Below are 19,200 nucleotides of genomic sequence, written 5' to 3' on the forward strand. Positions count from 1 at the left end.
GAGGCCTTCTTAGGGTTTTTCAGCATAAGGAAGGTTCAGACGTTCTCCAGCGGAGTCAGTGCATTTCCCTGCTGGAGGAACCTCTGGTGTATGGGATTGTACAACTGCAGCTGTTCCACATTTGTCCAAGATTCTGGTGAAGGGCAAAATCATCACCGTAAAACAGTTAATGGCCATGGCTGAGCCCACCTTAATGGATGGAGGACGTGTGGCTGAACATTTGGGGGTGAGGTCAGAAAGGATTGTCGGACAACTGCTGGGAAGCTGCATGAAGGCTCTGTCAGTAAAAACGTGGTTTATGCTTAATAATCCCAAGAAGAAGGTACAAGATGAAAACAATCCATATCAAGACTAGGGATTACACCCAGTATCCCAGAGTCAGAAAGAAAGGCGTTAAAAGGAGAAAGGAGAGCATTGTACAAGCCAACGTTACAAAAGGGCAATGGAGGGTTTTGCATGGCATCATTGCAGTTAATGCTTTTGTATCTGTTATTAACTCAAATGTTGGAGATGGATGTCCTCTTTATAACATAAGAGATACAATGTTTCATTGTTTTATGGAGTGTGAGAGGATAAAGCCTCTCTTTGAAGTACTGGAGTCTTTGTTTACAGCTGTAGGGGAGATTTTCAATAACACTGTTTTTATTTGGAGGTTTCAATACAGTAATCAACAGAAAAGAAAATGTCAGCTGTTCCATTTTATTTTCGGACAAGCTTAGATGTCCATTGTTCTGAGTAGGAAACATTAAATAGACAAGGCGTATGGGCAGGATGTAGGATGTGTTTTTAAAGGATAAAAGTGGATTTTGAGTTCTCGGCTGTAAAAGACCTCCCATTGTTTGAGGAGAAGTGGGCTTATGAAGGAGCGGTATGTTTTGTGGAGGAGGGGAAACTATTGTTTGTTAATGAAATAAGTTGAACGTATATATCTGTTTTTTATTTAATTGAATCTATTTTTAATTAGGAATGACACATTTGTTGTTTAATTTCTGAAAAGGCACAGTGTGCCATTATTAGTGTTAATAATTAAGTACAAAAAAAAGGTTTTATAAAAACTCTAACTCTCTCTCACTTTCTATCTCCCCGCTCTCTCTCTTCTATCCCCCCCCCTCTCATTTGCCTGGCCTGTTCCCTGAGTCCCTCTGGTATTAGAGTTTTTCTCAATTGCTAAAACACAATTTCTGAAACCTTGCTCCATTTCCTGAAAACATTAAACACAGAACCTCATCTTCAAGCACTATTTACATAACCTCTGACTCCTCTTGCAAAATGAAACATTCGCCTCAAAACAGTTTTACCTGTGTTCAAAATCAAACACTGCTCTCAAATCATAAACAAAGTGATCAAAATGTAATGCACTCTCAAGCAGTCAGTAAACAATACACCGAAAAATAGAAAACACATTGTTCAAAACATACAATTCTCAGGGAGAAGTACATTTTTAATCTAAAAAAATATTAATATTTTTCCATCATTGTCTTTTGATGAACGAAAACATGTTCTATCATAGTAGCTCAAAATTGATCAGAAATTACTACTTTGCTTTGCTCTTTGCAATTTTGTTTTTTGTTCTTCCTCCTCCTTGTACCCCTATTTTTACAGTACTGTACCCTGCATCTCACAAACTTGTCCTTTGTCTCTGTGATACTGTAATTCTTGTTCTTTGTTGATATGAACCTGCAACCAGTCAAAATCTATTGAGCAGTCAGTACTGTTAATAAATTGAAAGCACAATGTTCAGGGCCATACAATTAATCCATTGTACAGTATACAGCCTACAATGCACTGTACTACAGTATCCATTCTCAGACTTTCTCCTTCCCACCTTCAACAACCTGTTTGCTCTCTGAACCAACTCATATTGGTTGTGTCACATCATTTGAAACAGGTTAAATCAATTTTGAGTGGTTGTGTTCAATCAATGACATATGTTCTCTATTTGTATTTGATTGTTGCCACTTGTGCTTACCAGTATGGATGACATGTGCATTAGAGTGCAGAATGTGTTTTGAGAATGAGAATGTGTTTGGAGTTTTGCTGAAAAGTCTAAGTGAGATCTGCAAATTGTGTTTTATCATGTGAAATGGTTTAAGGTATTGACTGCATAATTAGCTAAATGAGTCCAGGCAACTGAGAACTTTGTTCAGCCAATGGGTTTTAGTGTTTAAGCAATTGAGAAAACCAGAGAGGGAGAAAGACAGGGATGATCGGATGAAGGGAAGAGGGGAAGAGGGGAGGGTCAGCCTGGCCTGTTCCCTATATATTCCCTATATAGTGCACAAGTAGCAGTGCACTACTGTATATAGGTAATACGGTGCCATTTGGGACGTAGCCCAGGGAGGACAGAAAAATATATAATCTGGAGTGCCCTTCATGTTCTCACCTAAACCAGCCAGCCGGTCAGACAGGTTGACACTGTACTGTTCCCCTATGGCTGGTTGGTGTTCCCCTATGGCTGGTGGGTGTTCCCCTATGGCTGGCTGGTGTTCCCCTATGGCTGGCGGGTGTTCCCCTATGACCAGTGTTATGGGAGTAAAAGGCTGATGTCCTCAACCACACCAGCCAGCCAGTCGGACAGGATGACACTGCACTTTCTGTTGTGTCACTGTACCCTATGGCTGCAAGGTGTTATGGGAGTAAAAGCCCCCCTGAGATGGTGACTTCAACAATGCCCACTGGAGTGTGTGCCCTTTCTGCACATGCTCAGTGCAGCTTAGTGACACAGGCTTTGTCCCGAATGGCAAACCCCTATGGGCCCTGGTCAGTAGTGTGCTATTAAAGGAACAGGAAGCCATTTGGGACACATGAAGTGCCTGCCGCTGCACCTGCTCACTGCAGTTCAGTGCATATGAGTGGTGAAGGCTTCTATGATGATGAATCATAGAGAGGAGACTAGCAGGGATGTTGCTCATCATCACACCAGGTGGCCCATATATACTGCACTATATGTGTGTCATAGAGACACTTGCATCCCAAAATACTTTCTAACACACACATACGGGCTAATGAAGGCACGCATATACATACATGTACGCACGCACGCACACACACACACACACACACACACACACACACACACACACACACACACACACACACACACACACACACACACACACACACACACACACACACACACACACACACACACACACACACACACACACACACACCTCCCTCCACCACAGAATACAGCAACAGATGTGCTCTGCCTATGTTTGGCAGGCTCCAGTCTTAGCAGGGTATACGGAGCTAATGCAGTCTGTGCACATCACCTCAGTTGAAAAAATACACAGTAAAAACACATGAAGTGTGCATTCCATATGGTACACTATTCCCCACGGAGTGCACACACACTAGTCGTACACTATATTGTGATTTGGGACGCAATAAAGCAGCAATATGTAACTTTTTGGGCGACTTGACCAAATGCACATATAAATGTAAGTTACAGATCTGTCATTCTCATTGAAAGCAAGTATAAAAAGCTGTAGATCTGTTCTATGTGCATTATTTCTATGCTTCCCTTTCTTAAGTTTTGTTTTTGTATCTTTTACTTTCGGTTTTGTACACCAGCTTCAAACAGCTGAAAATATGAATATATATTTCACAGCGGTTTAGGTGGTACAATGATTCTCTACACTATACTTCAGGTTGTGGGGGGAATTGCTCATAAATATTAATTTTGGGGGACAGTTAGCTCACAGTGGTGAAACGCAGAGTTCCTGACATTTATTGCCACTTGCGGTTTAAATTCTAATTCCCCACAGGGGCGCACATTTTTTGTTGTTGAAATGTGGACACATATTTTGCGGTATTGTGTTGGGAAGAAAAGCGCAATCATCACCTTGAAAATTAAGATTAGGGGGCTCAATTCAATCCAACCCGCATTGCAGTATTTACATAGTAGCTCTTTTTCCAATGGTCAAATTAACTCACAGATTGGTCTTGGGTACTGTATAAAAACCTACAACTACTACCAGGGCATCCCTTCTCACAGACATGCTTTCACTTTTCAGAATTAGAAGTGTGTGGCAGGGGATAAAAAAATGTAAATAATGGATTTGAAAATATATATCTGCCCAATGTGATATTAGAAGTCACAAATATGAGCCAACTGTCTTAGCATACTGCACCACCAATCAGTCATAGCAGTTGGGGAAAAATACAATGACTTGACATGACCACCACTGTCATCTATTTCTTGTTACGATGGAATTAGCTACGATTATAAACGCATAATCCTCACAGCCTACATTTTGTTTTCTTCATAAAGATATAGATGTCTGTGAAACGGTAATCAAAAACTTTGAATTAAGTCATATGAATAAATGTGCCTAACTGCCTTTTGAATTTAGTCAAGGAAGCATCATACAAAATGTATTGGTACACTCCACTTACCAAGGCCAGTGAGCGTTGAGGTGGTACCACCCAGCACATCTAGAAGGGAGTGTACTTCATAATGAACCCCTTCCGTGAGGTGGTACCACCCAGCACATCTAGAAGGGAGTGTATTTCATAATTAACCCCTTCCTTGAGGTGGTACCACCCAGCACATCTAGAAGGGAGTGTATTTCATAATGAACCCCTTCCTTGAGGTGGTACCACCCAGCACATCTAGAAGGGAGTGTACTTCATAATGAACCCCTTCCTTGAGGTGGTACCACCCAGCACATCTAGAAGGGAGTGTATTTCATAATGAACCCCTCCCTTGAAATGACAGAGGAACCTTCTCAAGGTGCCTCTACATCACCATTTCAATGGTGAAGTTGAACCACTAGGGGTAAAAAGTTACCAAACATTAAGAACACCTTCCTAATATTGAGTTTATCCCCTTTTGCCCTCAGAGCAGCCTCAATCCGTCGGGGCACAAGGTGTCCAAAGCGTTCCACAGGGATGCTGGCCCATGTTGACTCTACAAGGTGTCCAAAGCGTTCCACAGGGATGCTGGCCCATGTTGACTCTACAAGGTGTCCAAAGCATTCCACAGGGATGCTGGCCCATGTTGACTCTACAAGGTGTCCAAAGCGTTCCACAGGGATGCTGGCCCATGTTGACTCTACAAGGTGTCCAAAGCGTTCCACAGGGATGCTGGCCCATGTTGACTCTACAAGGTGTCGAAAGCGTTCCACAGGGATGCTGGCCCATGTTGACTCTACAAGGTGTCCAAAGCGTTCCACAGGGATGCTGGCCCATGTTGACTCTACAAGGTGTCCAAAGCGTTCCACAGGGATGCTGGCCCATGTTGACTCTACAAGGTGTCGAAAGCGTTCCACAGGGATGCTGGCCCATGTTGACTCTACAAGGTGTCCAAAGCGTTCCACAGGGATGCTGGCCCATGTTGACTCTACAAGGTGTCCAAAGCGTTCCACAGGGATGCTGGCCCATGTTGACTCTACAAGGTGTCCAAAGCGTTCCACAGGGATGCTGGCCCATATTGACTCCAATGCTTCCCACAGTTGTGTCAAGTTAGCTGGATGTCCTTTGGGAGGTGGACTATTCTTGAGACACACAGGAAACTGCTATGCGTGAAAAGCCCAGCAGCGTTGCAGTTCTTGACACAAACCGGTGCACCTGACACCTACTACCATACCCTGTTTAAAGGCTCTGGGTTCGCGCCCAGGCTCTGTCGCAGCCGGCAGTGACTGGGAGGTCTGTAGGGCGACGCACAATTGGCCTAGCGTCGTCTGGGTTAGGGAGGGTTTGGCTGATAGGGACATCCTAGTCTCATCGCGCACCAGCAACTCCTGTGGCGGGCAGTGCACGCTAACCAAGGTCGCCAGGTGCAAAGTGTTCCCTCCGACACATTGGTGTGGCTGGCTTCCGGACGCATGACTTTTGACCTTCGTCTCTCCCTAGCCCGTACGGGAGTTGTAGCGATGAGACAAGATAGTAACTACTAATAATTGGATACTATGAAATTGGGGAGAAAAAGGGGGTAAAATATATATTTTTTTGAATAATAATTTTCTTACTGTAAAAACGAATGATCTGACTGATCCTTATTCTAGGCATATCCAATATGCTCCATGGAATTTATAGCTCATTTCAAGGTGCATTTGACATTATTATATTGAGGTGATGAAAGAAGTACACCTACAAGGAAAAAATATCGAAAATCAGCCAAAAATATGGGTCACGCTTCAGATGGCTGCACACACACATTACACCACGCCAGGACACCATGGTTACCAGGTTACCCAGGAGACATGTCAAATCAGAAGCCAATCAGTTTCATATATGATACACACCTTCAGCAGCATCCAGCTGCTCATTCAGAAAGTTTAGTACATATGGAGAAAGCCATTGGAATGGAATGTGTAAAGCAGAGAAATCACCTGGATAATTATCATTAGCAAGTGATAGCCCCATTTCAATGGGAGAAACAGCGAAGCCCCACTCAGCAGCCCTGACAGAGGGAGGGATGGTGGAGGGAGGGAGAGAGAGGGAGATACCAGTAAGGTCTACAGTTAATAAAATGCCTCAGCTCTGGGGTCTTAAGATCACTACTCTGACGAGAGAATGAATGCAAACCTAGTCTGCTACTGAATGACCTATTTAAAAGAGCAGATGTCCAGCAAAGGCAGATGGAGAACAGCATATATACAGTGGGGCAAAAAAGTATTTAGTCAGCCACCAAGTATTGAGATAAACTTTTGTTATTGACCAAATACTTATTTTCCACCATAATTTGCAAATAAATTCATTAAAAATCCTACAATGTGATTTTCTGCATTTTTTTTCTAATTTTGTCTGTCATAGTTGAAGTGTACCTATGGTGAAATTACAGGCCTCTCTCATCTTCTTAAGTGTGAGAACTTGCACAATTGGTGGCTGACTAAATACTTTTTTTGCCCCACTGTATATGTATATATCTCCCTCTCTCTCTCCCTCCCCTGCCTCTCCTCTCCCCCTGCCTCTCTCTCTCCCTCTCACTCCCTCTGTTCTGTTTTACAGTTCAAACTCCTGGGAGTTGTTTGACCATGTTCAATTTAACACAGACAGATGGAGACAGTGTTTCCTGTGATTGCATTACCATATCCCCCTACTGGGGGAAGAGTTTTAGGGAGTAACTGGGGGACTGAGAGACAGACAGGGACTGAGACAAAGTATGGGAAAGAGGGAGGGGTACACACAAACACACACACAGTTGGAAAGTACTCGCTCCTTCTCTGTCCTGTACTGGTACAGTGATAGAAAGTAGCCTACTGTCCATAGGACTGAAAATGGATGAATGCAACAATCATGTCTCTGTCACTAACAAATATAGTCATGGGTGGTAACTCTCGAAGGCAAGGCACTCTGGGAAATATTTGAAAAAGGTTTTAAACTAACGAGTGTGTTAACTTAACACTGTTCCATTGTCTACATGGGTCCACAGACAACACTTTCAGTGTTGATTTAACACTTTCAGTGTTGATTTAACACTTTCAGTGTTCATTTTGTTTGGTTTTTAACACTGGTGAATTTTCTGTGTATATGTGTTTAGGTGAGTGTGTGTTTGTGTCTTGCCTAGAAAGACTATCACTCATCACTCACACGTTGGTGGTGAATATCCCATAGATGAGGTCTTGTTCAGGCAGATAGAAGGTGCTCTGCAGCTCGTTATAGTAGAAGGGGATCTCTCCTGAGCGCGAGCAGTTCAGCCTGGCCTTCATGAAGGTGGTCCAGGTGTCCTCCAGTAGGAACCGCCCTCCGATGTCGTTCTTACAGACCCGGGCCACCCGTGAGTAGACAGTCTTCCCACAGTCGTGTTCCACGGCGTTCTCACGCAGAAAGAAAAAGGTGAAGAGACCCACATCGTACGCTGAGATGAAATGGGGTTCTGAAGAAGAGAAGAGGAGGAGAGGACAGGAAGAGAGGAGTGGAAATGGACAGGAGAGGACAGGAAGAGAGGAGTGGAAGAGGAGGAGAGGACGGGGGAGGAGAAGAGACAAAGCAGAGAGGGAAGGGAGACAAAGTCAGAGAGAGCATTAGACTCCATGAAGCCACAGCTGATGATTCTCAATGTCATGGTAGTCTATACTGGTAGCCAATACTGATGAATAAACGTGTGCAGTCATGTTGATAATAAAGATATTACTCTTCCTGTGAGACATACTATACATTCATTAGTAATAGTCATCCTGTAAAATGTACAATACATTCATTCCTCCCTCTGTAAATACCAGGACAGTTGATCATCTGGATATACATGGTAAAGACATGAGTCTAACGCACTCGACGGGGGGAAAGAAATCAATAGAGACCATGACTTCATCATTCCTTCCACTTTGACTTGGTGGTCAGAAACACCGTATGGCAACATGGATGCTCAAACCTTGTCACGGTTGCTATAAACACAGGCACTGTTTAGTCTTGACTCCACAACGGGACACATTAACAGCACACCTGGGTTCAAAACCTTCAGGCAGGCTCAAGCAAAAGCATGTGAAAGATTTGGAGTACTATTTGAAGCCATGTGTGATAACAAGTAGGATCGTCCTCTCCGGTAGAGTTATAACGTAGAATTTACTCATGACTAGAGAGGCAGTGAGCTGGTGAAAACAACAAAATATGGCTGTCAGTTCTGCTTTCTCTCTGGGACCATACATTCTCAGTGATTTCACACACACACACACACACACACACACACACACACACACACACACACACACACACACACACACACACACACACACACACACACACACACACACACAAACAGGCACACAGAAACACATGAACTTACTGCGTGGATTCAGAGCAGAGTGGAGAGTGGAGATAGTAACCTGCAAACAGCCATGACGGTAAATGCCCCAGGGGCCAGCATTACCGTTTAAGCGAATGAGATTATAGGAGAATGCAAGCAACCGGCAGGAATGGAAACGACATCAGGAGCAATAACAGGACTCGTAATTCCATTTCAGAACACTGATAAAAACCAACTGCAGGTAGTGACTGGCCACAGCCAATAGGAATGGGTGAAATGGTTGAGACTGACTGGATTACCAACTAGCACAATGTTTGGTAAAATCTCAAATCAAATTTTATTGGCCACATGAACCGAGTGTGGAGTTCACTGTGAAATGCTTACTTATGAGCCCTTTCTCAACATTGTATTTAAAAAGTAAGAACATTTACAAATAGATCAAATAAAATAGTAACACACTAAAATAACAATAACAGGTCTATCTATATACAGGCTATATACAAGGAGTACTGGTACTGAGTCAGTGTACTGGGGTACGAGGTAGTTGGGGTGATCGATTGAGGTAATATGTGAATGTAGGTTTGGTTAGGTAATTGATTGAGCTAATATGTGAATGTAGGTTTGGTTAAGTGATTGATTGAGGTAATATGTACATGTAGGTTTTGTGAGGTGATTGATTGAAGTACTATGTGAACGTAGGTTTGGTTAGGTGATTGATTGAGGTAATATGTACATGAAAGTTTGGTTAGGTGATTGATTGAAGTACTATGTGAATGTAGGTTTGTTTAGGTGATTGATTGATTGAGGTAATATGTACATGTAGGTTTAGTTAGGTGATTGATTGAAGTACTATGTGAATGTAGGTTTGGTTAGGTGATTGATTGAAGTACTATGTGTATCTAGGTTTGGTTAGGTGATTGATTGAAGTACTATGTGAATGTAGGTTTGGTTAGGTGATTGATTGAAGTACTATGTGAATGTAGGTTTGGTTAGGTGATTGATTGAAGTACTATGTGAATGTAGGTTTGGTTAGGTGATTGATTGAAGTACTATGTGAATGTAGGTTTGGTTAGGTGATTGATTGAAGTACTATGTGTATGTAGGTAGGGGTTGAAAAGTAGTAAGTCTGGGTAGCCGTTTAATGAACTGTTCAGCAGTCTTATGGCTTTGGGGTAGAAGCTGTTCAGGAGCATTTTTGTCCCAGACTTGGTGCTCCGGTACCGCTTGCCGTGTGGTAGCAGAGAGAACGGTCTGTGATTTGGGTGGCTGGAGTCTTTGACAATTTACATTCCCTTGTCAGCTGAATATTCATCCACTGTCCCATTATTCTTATCCTATAGTTTTCTATATCAAACTGTTCCATCGTTATCTCTAGTCTAAGCGTAATGGGAGAAGAGACCAGAAAAGAAGCCATAGCTTTGCCCGTGAATAATGAAATGTCTTGTAATCCATTTCTGAAAAACTATCATGACAAATATACCATCACATCCCTCACCTGCTCTGCATGGAACTTTGTAATGGAGGACAAGGTTTTCCAGGTCAGTTAACAGCCATGTACATGATGGGTTTGTGTGTGTGTGTGTATGCGTGTGTACTGTATCACTAGACCTCCTGTCGGGTCCTAGATAATTACCATGGAAAGAGAAGCTATGGAAACAGGCATTAGCGTAGATTAACTGCTGCTTCCCCACGGCTGTCTCTCACACACACACACACACACACACACACACACACACACACACACACACACACACACACACACACACACACACACACACACACACCCACCCACCCACCCAGCCCTGTGGCTGTCAGAGGTGGCATAGGAATGAGCTAATACTCCATGTTTAGGCTGCGTGTCATTTGTGGGAGTCAATCCAACAAATAGCATTTTTCCACTTCCCTGCCGAAAGTAAACAGATTGTTCAATCTCCACACAGACTGATTGAGGCCTGCGGGGGGTGGAACTCACACACAGCCACGTGACTGAACATGGGGAGGAGGAGGAGGAGGAGGAGGAGGGAGAGAGAGAGAGAGAGAGAGAGAGAGAGAGATTATTGCTTGCCTGTGTGTGTTGCCTAGGCTCATTACTAGAAATTAGATTTGAATTCTCACTCCGTCTCCTCTGATCCTGCCAGATCCAGCTCCAGACTCTGGAAGGAGAGTCTGTACAGCAAAGTGGGCTTTGCCCCAAGAGGATGTGTGTATTTCAGAAGGGCTGAGGGAATGGAAAGGCAAGGTGGTGCCAACAGTGGGGTGTCTGTCTGTCTGTCTATCTGCAACCAGCTGTGATTATGCTGATGAGCACAGCTTCGCCGCTCCTCTCCTCTCCTTCCTTCCTCCCTCGCTTGCTCTCTTACTCGCCCCCTCCTGTGGTAAAGCCCACCTCCCCCCCACACACACACAGCCCTGCGTGGCATGAAGCATGCAGCGTGCTGTAATTTCACCCTCTCACTGCCACGGGGAATAATTATACCACTCAATGCCTCTTCAGTCTATCTTCTCTCCTCTGCCTGGCCTGTATATTTCTGCCCCCTACCTTTCTTCTCAGCCTTTTTCTTCCTCTGTCTCTCCCTTCTGAACAGAGCATGTGAGTGGAGTTGAGCGGTCTGAAATCCCGCTCATTGCTCATGAGCAGTCGCTCCATGTCCTTTCCAACCACTCACACTAAAAAAGCTCCTCTCTCACAGGGGAAAAAAACTCCAAATCCGCTCCATTCATTAAAATCACAGTTTAACCAACACCCATCTATTTGTGTGACCACCTGAACCTACCATTTGGTTTTGAAGTATTGAAACCAAACCATATGATTTGAACGAAAAGTAATTTAATAAACAACATGAAAAGGTGACTGTAAGAAGCGCTCATCATTTCAAATAGGCTTCATGTCATATTCAACAGCATATAAACACTATAAATAGGTCAGGAGTCAAACAGAGAGTCTAAGTGAATTAATTATAAATGATTTAGGCTATATTATTTCAATTATTTCAAGGCTATAGCCTACAAAGAAATACATTGTGAAGCATTTGCTAGGCTGGCAGGGACATTAAGCACGCAGAATTTAAAAATGTTGTTGTATTAAATCATTATAGTTTATATATTGCACATATAGGCTGTGACTTACTTGGAATTAAATACAAATTAAATGAAAAATGCCTTATTAGGATCAGTGCCTTTGAATTCATTTTTGGAAAGACGAGTTTGGCCAGAGTTTCTGGCTAAAGGATCATGTGATGAGGGCAGCAGCTGGGAATACCCTCACTGTGCTCGCAGAGCCACTGGAGATACTAATCACCCTTCGGGCCACTCTTGCCAGGCTGGGCAGGGACGCGGAGTTGTTTTTGTTTTCTTTGATAGGTAGGCCTAAAGGTTTATAAGCAAAATAACCCTTTCAAAATGGAAAGAGGTAATATGCCAGGCCTATTGGGCCAGAATTCATGATAACCTTTTGTTATATATTTAGCCAACTCCATGACAGTAGCTAAAGCAAGGGGCTATAGCAGTATGCAAGTAGACTACAAGGGCATGTCGCTGCAGGAATGCCCTGAGCCCATGAAGTGAGCACTACTTGGAACGTTACTGGAGCAAACGTGTAGCAGGCAAGAAGGCTGATGCTCCAGTCTTTGGGAAACTCGCTCCGTGCTCCGGTCAAACTGAGCATGCTCTGCTCCATACTCTGCTCCTTGCTCTGCTCCATGCTCTGCTCCTTGCTCTGCTCCTTGCTCTGCTCCATGCTCTGCTCCATGCTCTGCTCCTTGCTCTGCTCCATGCTCTGCTCCATGCTCTGCTCCATGCTCTGCTCCTTGCTCTGCTCCATACTCTGCTCCTTGTTCTGCTTCGTTTAAACTAGAGCTCTACTACCCGACCAGAACCAGACGGGCCACAACACACCGGGTTAGGGCTGGTGTGTTGTTATTTCATCAATAACTAAGCTACAGGCAGGGCTCGGGTATCACTACATTGATCACTAACAATTTGAAGCTGAGCAATTTGCTCATGCTCTGCGGCACAGTACAGTCATTGTCACGCCCTGACCATAGAGAGCCTTTTATTCTCTATTTTGGTTAGGTCGAGGTGTGACTAGGGTGGGTAATCTAGGTTGTGTATTTCTATGTTGGCCTGGTATGGTTACCAATCAGAGCCAGCTGTTTTTTGTTGTCTCTGATTGGGGAGCATATTTAGGCAGCCATTTTCACACTGTGTTTTGTGGGATCTTGTTTTTGTGTTGTTGCCTGTGAGTACGTCATTTACGGCACGGTTTGGTCATTCTTATTGTTTTTGTAAGTTTCACTTCAGTAAATATGTGGAACCCAGATCACGCTGCCCTTTGGTCCGAGTATGCTTCCAACGATGATCGTGACAGTCATATCTCACTGAGATCCTAACATGGTGTCAGAAGTGCTTCAACCTCGTCAAATATAAGACAGGAGAGATCATTTCACAGAAAATAATCATGTTCCTTGAGTTTTGTCAGAGTTTATAGTGATAAAGTAGCTAATAGCTAACTGCTCTCTCATGTCTCTTCATTGAGCAGAGCAGTCCAAGTGGAGCCGTCACCATTGACACTCAGACTCAGAGCGAGCTGAGCGAGCTGCACACAGGGAGCTAATGGATTTACTAACAGAGGAAGTTATTTCTAATTTCGGCCTTTTGAAAGATCCTTAATTGTCGCTTATAATTTTTTTGTTGTCATTTTAAATAGATTTTTGTAAATGACTGTAAAGCCCAATATGGTAATGCCCAAATTTGGCAGAAGCAATCGAGTCTGGTTAGGTTAGGGCCTGAACGTTGTGGGCATTTGCAGGGATTGAGCTTTAAATTCATGCTGGTGCAGGGCTCTAGTGCACACCTCTACCCCCTCACCCTTCCTCTCTCCCCCTTTCTTCTCCCTCCTATTTTCTTCTCCTCTTTTCTCCTCCTACTCTATGGAGCCTAGAACTAAATATGGTTGCTGTGTTTGAATTACTGCAGATAATAATCACAGTTTCGGAAAAGGTTTGTCTTTTTTCTGCTGGAGTCAGGATGTATTTGTGAGGTGCATTCAGTAAAAAGGCCTGGTGTCAGCAACAGAAAGATTACAGACACCTAGCTGGGTTTTTGGGGCTGATGATGGAGGTTTATCTAACTTAGCTTTCTATAGTACCAGCCAATACCAGCTCATACTGTCCACAATACCGTACCTAGGTGGATTACACTTAAATCGCATACTTTATTTTGTGGGGGGGGGGGTCAAATTACCATGTCTTTTTACTTGGATACTAGGAAATAGTAGAAATGGTGTCCCTGAGAAACATGGCTGATAGCCTGAAACATGGTGGATAACAGACTGCACCAAGCCATTAACAATCAGGAAGCACTGGGCCTCTAACAAAGATCTTAGCTCCTATGCAATCCACTTTAATTGACTTTACCGAATCAACTAATACAAACACATGGTGGGCAGTGCAGGTGGTGTCAACACACACACTACAAACGCACACACACACACATTACAAACACACACACACACAGCGAGGTTTGTGGAACCGTCATTTACCGTTGAGCCACTTGGAGTTGTACTGGGCAGTCCGAAGGGGTGGCATGCCTCCTAGGCTCCGGTAGATGACGGGGTCGCGACCCGAAAAGTCTATGACAGTGGCGGCGAACAGCTCACCACTCTCCGTCACCACCGCCGTGGAATTATGGCGAGGGTCATACGGGCACCGTGCCACGCCGTTCACACGATCCAACACGCTGGACATGTTCCCCACCTGAGGGAGGGGAGAGAGAGATATAGAGTGTGAGAGCAAGAAAATGATAGTAACAACACACTATCTTCTCACAGACCATATGGCTGTTTGATGTTTACATTCCAGTCATGTAGCTGGAGACGACCTTATCTTAATGCCTCCTTTCACCATTCACTGTCTATCATCCCCCACCCCTATTCCTGCCAGTTATCACTCTATCCCTCTTTTCCCTTCATCTCCCCTTCGTTCCCCCCACTCCTTCATTCCACACTTTAATAAAATGATGCTCTAAAACAACCCAATATGGGTTATTTGGTAACCCAGCGCTGGTTAGATAGTAGACAGAACAAGTTGGGTTATTTTGACCCAGCCAGTAGGGTCGTTTGGATTACACAAACATGGGTTAATTTAACCATCAGATGGGTATTTTTTACTGTCATGCTAGGTTAACCTATCAGCTGGGTCTTTTTGAATGTAATCCTTAGGTTACTTTCAGGAGGTGTGGCTTATTAAGGGCATGGCTTTCAGCTAGTGCTTATTGGCCACCTGAGAGTAAATGTCATTCCTGTTCATCATGTTAAGTTCACATCAAATCAAATTTTATTGATCACATACACATGGTTAGTGGATGTTAATGCGAGTGTAGCAAAATGCTTGTGCTTCTAGTTCTGACAGTGCAGTAATATCTATAACGACTACCTTATACACACAATGAATAACGACTACCTTATACACACAATGAAAGGGGATGGAATGGTGGAGGTGATATGATCCTTGGCTAGTCTCGCAAAGCACTTCATGATGACCTTAGCTTTCCTGGGAACAGGAACAACGGTGGACATCTTGAAGCATGTGGGGACAGCAGACTGGGATAGGGATTGATGGAATATGTCCGTAAACACACCAGCCAGCTGGTCTGCGCATGCTCTGAGGATGCGGCTAGGGATGCTGTCTGGGCCGGCAGCCTTGAAAGGGTTAACACGTTTAAATGTTTTACTCATGTTGGCCACAGGGAAGGAGAACCTACAGTCTTTGGTAGCAGAACGTGTCGGTGGCACTGTAATGTCCTCAAAGCACGCAAAGAAGTTGTTTAATTTGTCTGGGAGTGAGACGTCGATGTCAGCGACGGGGCTGGTTTTCTTTTTGTAATCCGTGATTGTCTGTAGACCCTGTCTTGTGTTTGAGCCATTGAATTGCAACTCCACTTTGTCTTTATACTGTCGCTTTGCTTGTTTGATTGCCTTGTAGAGGGAATGAAATATGTATTTGTTTCCAGTCACCTTGCCATGTTTAACTGCAGTGGTACGTGCTTTCAGTTTTGCGCGAATGCTGCTATCAATCCACGGTTTCTGGTTTGGGAAGGTTTTAATAGTCACAGTGGGTACAACATCTCCAATGCACTTCCTAATAAACTCACTGACTCAGCATATACGTTAATGTATTGTCTGAGGCTACCCGAGAACATATCCCAGTCCACCTGTTCGAAGCAGTCTTGAAGCGTGGAATCCAATTAGTCAGACCAACGTTGGATAGAGCTAAGCATGGGCGCTTCCTGTTTTAGTGTCTGCCTATAGGAGGGAAGCAACAAGATGGAGTAATGGTCAGATTTACCGAAGGGAGGGTGGGAGAGAGCCTTGTATGGATCGCGAAAGTTAGTAGCAGTGGTCCAGTGTAGTGTTCGAGCGGGTAAAACAATCAATGTGCTGGTAGAATTTAGGTATTCTTGTGTTCAAATCCCCAGCTACAATGAATGCAGCCTCAGGATATATGGTTTCCAGTTTACATAGAGTCCAGTGAAGTTCTTCCAAGGCTGTCTGTCACGATCGTCGTATGGAGGAGACCAAAGCACAGCGTGGTTAGAATACATTCTTCTTTATTAATGACGAACACTAAGAACACTTAAACAAAAAACTAATAAGACGAACGTGACCGCTATATAAACAATGTGCTAACGTGTTGCACGTTAGCACATTGTTTATATAGCGGTCACGTTCGTCTTATTCGTGTTCTGTCTCCTAGAGATGAACTTACTTTGGTGCGAAAAGTGCAAATCAATCCCAGAACAACAGCAAAGGATCTTGTGAAGATGCTGGAGGAAACAGGTACAAAAGTATCTATATCCACAGTAAAACGAGTCCTATGTCGACATAACCTAAAAGGACGCTCAGCAAGGAAGAAGCCACTGCTCAAAAACCGCCATAAAAAAAGACAGACTACGGTTTGCAACTGCACACGGGGACGAAGATTGTACTTTTTGGAGAAATGTCCTCTGATCTGATGAAACAAAAATATAACTGTTTGGCCATAATGACCATTGCTATGTTTGGAGGGAAAAGGGGGAGGCTTGCAAGCCGGAGAACACCATCCCAACCGTGAAGCACAGGGGTGGCAGCAGGAGAGACTGGTGCACTTCACAAAATAGATGGCATCATGAGGTAGGAAAATTATGTGGATATTTTGAAGCAACATCTCAAGACATCAGTCAGGAAGTTCAAGCTTGGTCGCAAATGGGTCTTCCAAATGGACGATGACCCCAAGCATACTTCCAAAGTTGTGACAAAATGGCTTAAGGACAACAAAGTCAAGGTATTGAAGTGGCCAACACAAAGCCCTGACCTCAATCCTATAGACAATTTGTGGGCAGAACTGAAAAAGCGTGTGCGAGCCAGGAGGCCTACAAACCTGACTCAGTTACACCAGCTCTGTCAGGAGGAATGGGCCAAAATTCACCCAACTTATTGTGGGAAGCTTGTGGAAGGCTACACGAAACGCTTGACCAAAGATAAACAATTTAAAGGCAATGCTACCAAATACTAATTGAGTGTATGTAAACTTCTGACCCACTGGGAATGTGATGAAAGAAATACAAGCTGAAATAAATCATTCACTCTACTATTATTCATTTCACATTCTTAAAATAAAGTGGTGATCCTAAATGACCTAAGACAGGGAAGTTTCACTCGGGTTAAATGTCAGCAATTGTGAAAAACTGAGTTTAAATGTATTTGGCTAAGGTGTATGTAAACTTCCGACTGTACACGGCTGAGACTATAATCGAAGAGAATTCTCTTGGGAGATAATGTCCACCTTGTTGTCTAGACCTTGTTGTCTAGACCTTGTTGTCTAGACCTTGTTGTCTAGACCTTGTTGACTGGACCTTGTTGTCTAGACCTTGTTGTCTAGACCTTGTTGTCTAGACCTTGTTGTCTAGACCTTGTTGACTGGACCTTGTTGTCTAGACCTTGTTGTCTAGACCTTGTTGTCTAGACCTTGTTGACTGGACCTTGTTGTCTAGACCTTGTTGTCTAGACCTTGTTGTCTAGAATTTGTTGTCTAGACCTTGTTGACTGGACCTTGTTGTCTAGACCTTGTTGACTGGACCTTGTTGTCTAGACCTTGTTGACTAGACCTTGTTGTCTAGACCTTGTTGACTAGACCTTGTTGTCTAGACCTTGTTGACTAGACCTTGTTGTCTAGACCTTGTTGTCTAGACCTTGTTGACTAGACCTTGTTGACTAGACCTTGTTGTCTAGACCTTGTTGACTAGACCTTGTTGTCTAGACCTTGTTGACTAGACCTTGTTGTCTAGACCTTGTTGTCTACACCTTGTTGTCTAGACCTTGTTGACTGGACCTTGTTGTCTAGACCTTGTTGTCTAGACCTTGTTGTCTAGACCTTGTTGACTGGACCTTGTTGTCTAGACCTTGTTGTCTAGACCTTGTTGTCTAGACCTTGTTGTCTAGACCTTGTTGACTAGACCTTGTTGTCTAGACCTTGTTGACTGGACCTTGTTGTCTAGACCTTGTTGTCTAGACCTTGTTGTCTAGACCTTGTTGACTGGAACTTGTTGTCTAGACCTTGTTGTCTAGACCTTGTTGTCTAGACCTTGTTGACTAGACCTTGTTGTCTAGACCTTGTTGTCTAGACCTTGTTGTCTAGACCTTGTTGTCTAGACCTTGTTGTCTAGACCTTGTTGACTAGACCTTGTTGTCTAGACCTTGTTGTCTAGACCTTGTTGTCTAGACCTTGTTGTCTAGACCTTGTTGTCTAGACCTTGTTGACTGGACCTTGTTGTCTAGACCTTGTTGTCTAGACCTTGTTGTCTAGACCTTGTTGTCTATACCTTGTTGTCTAGACCTTGTTGACTAGACCTTGTTGACTAGACCTTGTTGTCTAGACCTTGTTGACTAGACCTTGTTGTCTAGACCTTGTTGACTAGACCTTGTTGTCTAGACCTTGTTGTCTAGACCTTGTTGTCTAGACCTTGTTGACTGGACCTTGTTGTCTAGACCTTGTTGTCTAGACCTTGTTGTCTAGACCTTGTTGTCTAGACCTTGTTGACTAGACCTTGTTGACTAGACCTTGTTGTCTAGACCTTGTTGACTAGACCTTGTTGACTAGACCTTGTTGTCTAGACCTTGTTGTCTAGACCTTGTTGTCTAGACCTTGTTGTCTAGACCTTGTTGACTAGACCTTGTTGTCTAGACCTTGTTGTCTAGACCTTGTTGTCTAGACCTTGTTGACTGGACATTGGCGAGTAATATGCTTGAAAGCGGTGAACAGTGTGCTCTCCTTCTACGTCTGACCAGGAGGCCCCTCCGTCTGCCTCTCCTGTGGCGACCTCATTGTTTTGGGTCGGCCTCTGGGATAAGATCCCATGTCCAGGGTGGAGGTCCAAACAAAGGATCCTCTTCGGGAAAGACGTATTCCTGGTCGTAATGTTGGTAAGTTGATGTCGCTCTTATATCCAATAGTTCTTCCCGGCTGTATGTAATA

The 19,200-nt window shown here is 43.7% G+C and overlaps 1 protein-coding gene across 4 annotated transcripts in view; it reads right to left on the reverse strand.

Annotated features, from left to right (window-relative positions):
* Positions 1-19,200, reverse strand: part of LOC139380841 (semaphorin-5B-like) — a 288,353-nt gene that overhangs the window by 94,931 nt on the left and 174,222 nt on the right. For all 4 annotated transcript variants that reach the window (XM_071123938.1, XM_071123939.1, XM_071123940.1 and 1 more), the window contains exons 8-9: positions 14,232-14,445; positions 7,540-7,825 (exon numbers count right to left, since the gene is read on the reverse strand). In XM_071123938.1, the coding sequence (XP_070980039.1) occupies positions 7,540-7,825; positions 14,232-14,445 (500 nt within the window). The remainder of the gene's footprint in view (positions 1-7,539; positions 7,826-14,231; positions 14,446-19,200) is intronic.

The sequence above is a fragment of the Oncorhynchus clarkii genome, chromosome 22 (genome assembly GCF_045791955.1).
Source record: "Oncorhynchus clarkii lewisi isolate Uvic-CL-2024 chromosome 22, UVic_Ocla_1.0, whole genome shotgun sequence".
Classification (NCBI taxonomy): domain Eukaryota; kingdom Metazoa; phylum Chordata; class Actinopteri; order Salmoniformes; family Salmonidae; genus Oncorhynchus; species Oncorhynchus clarkii.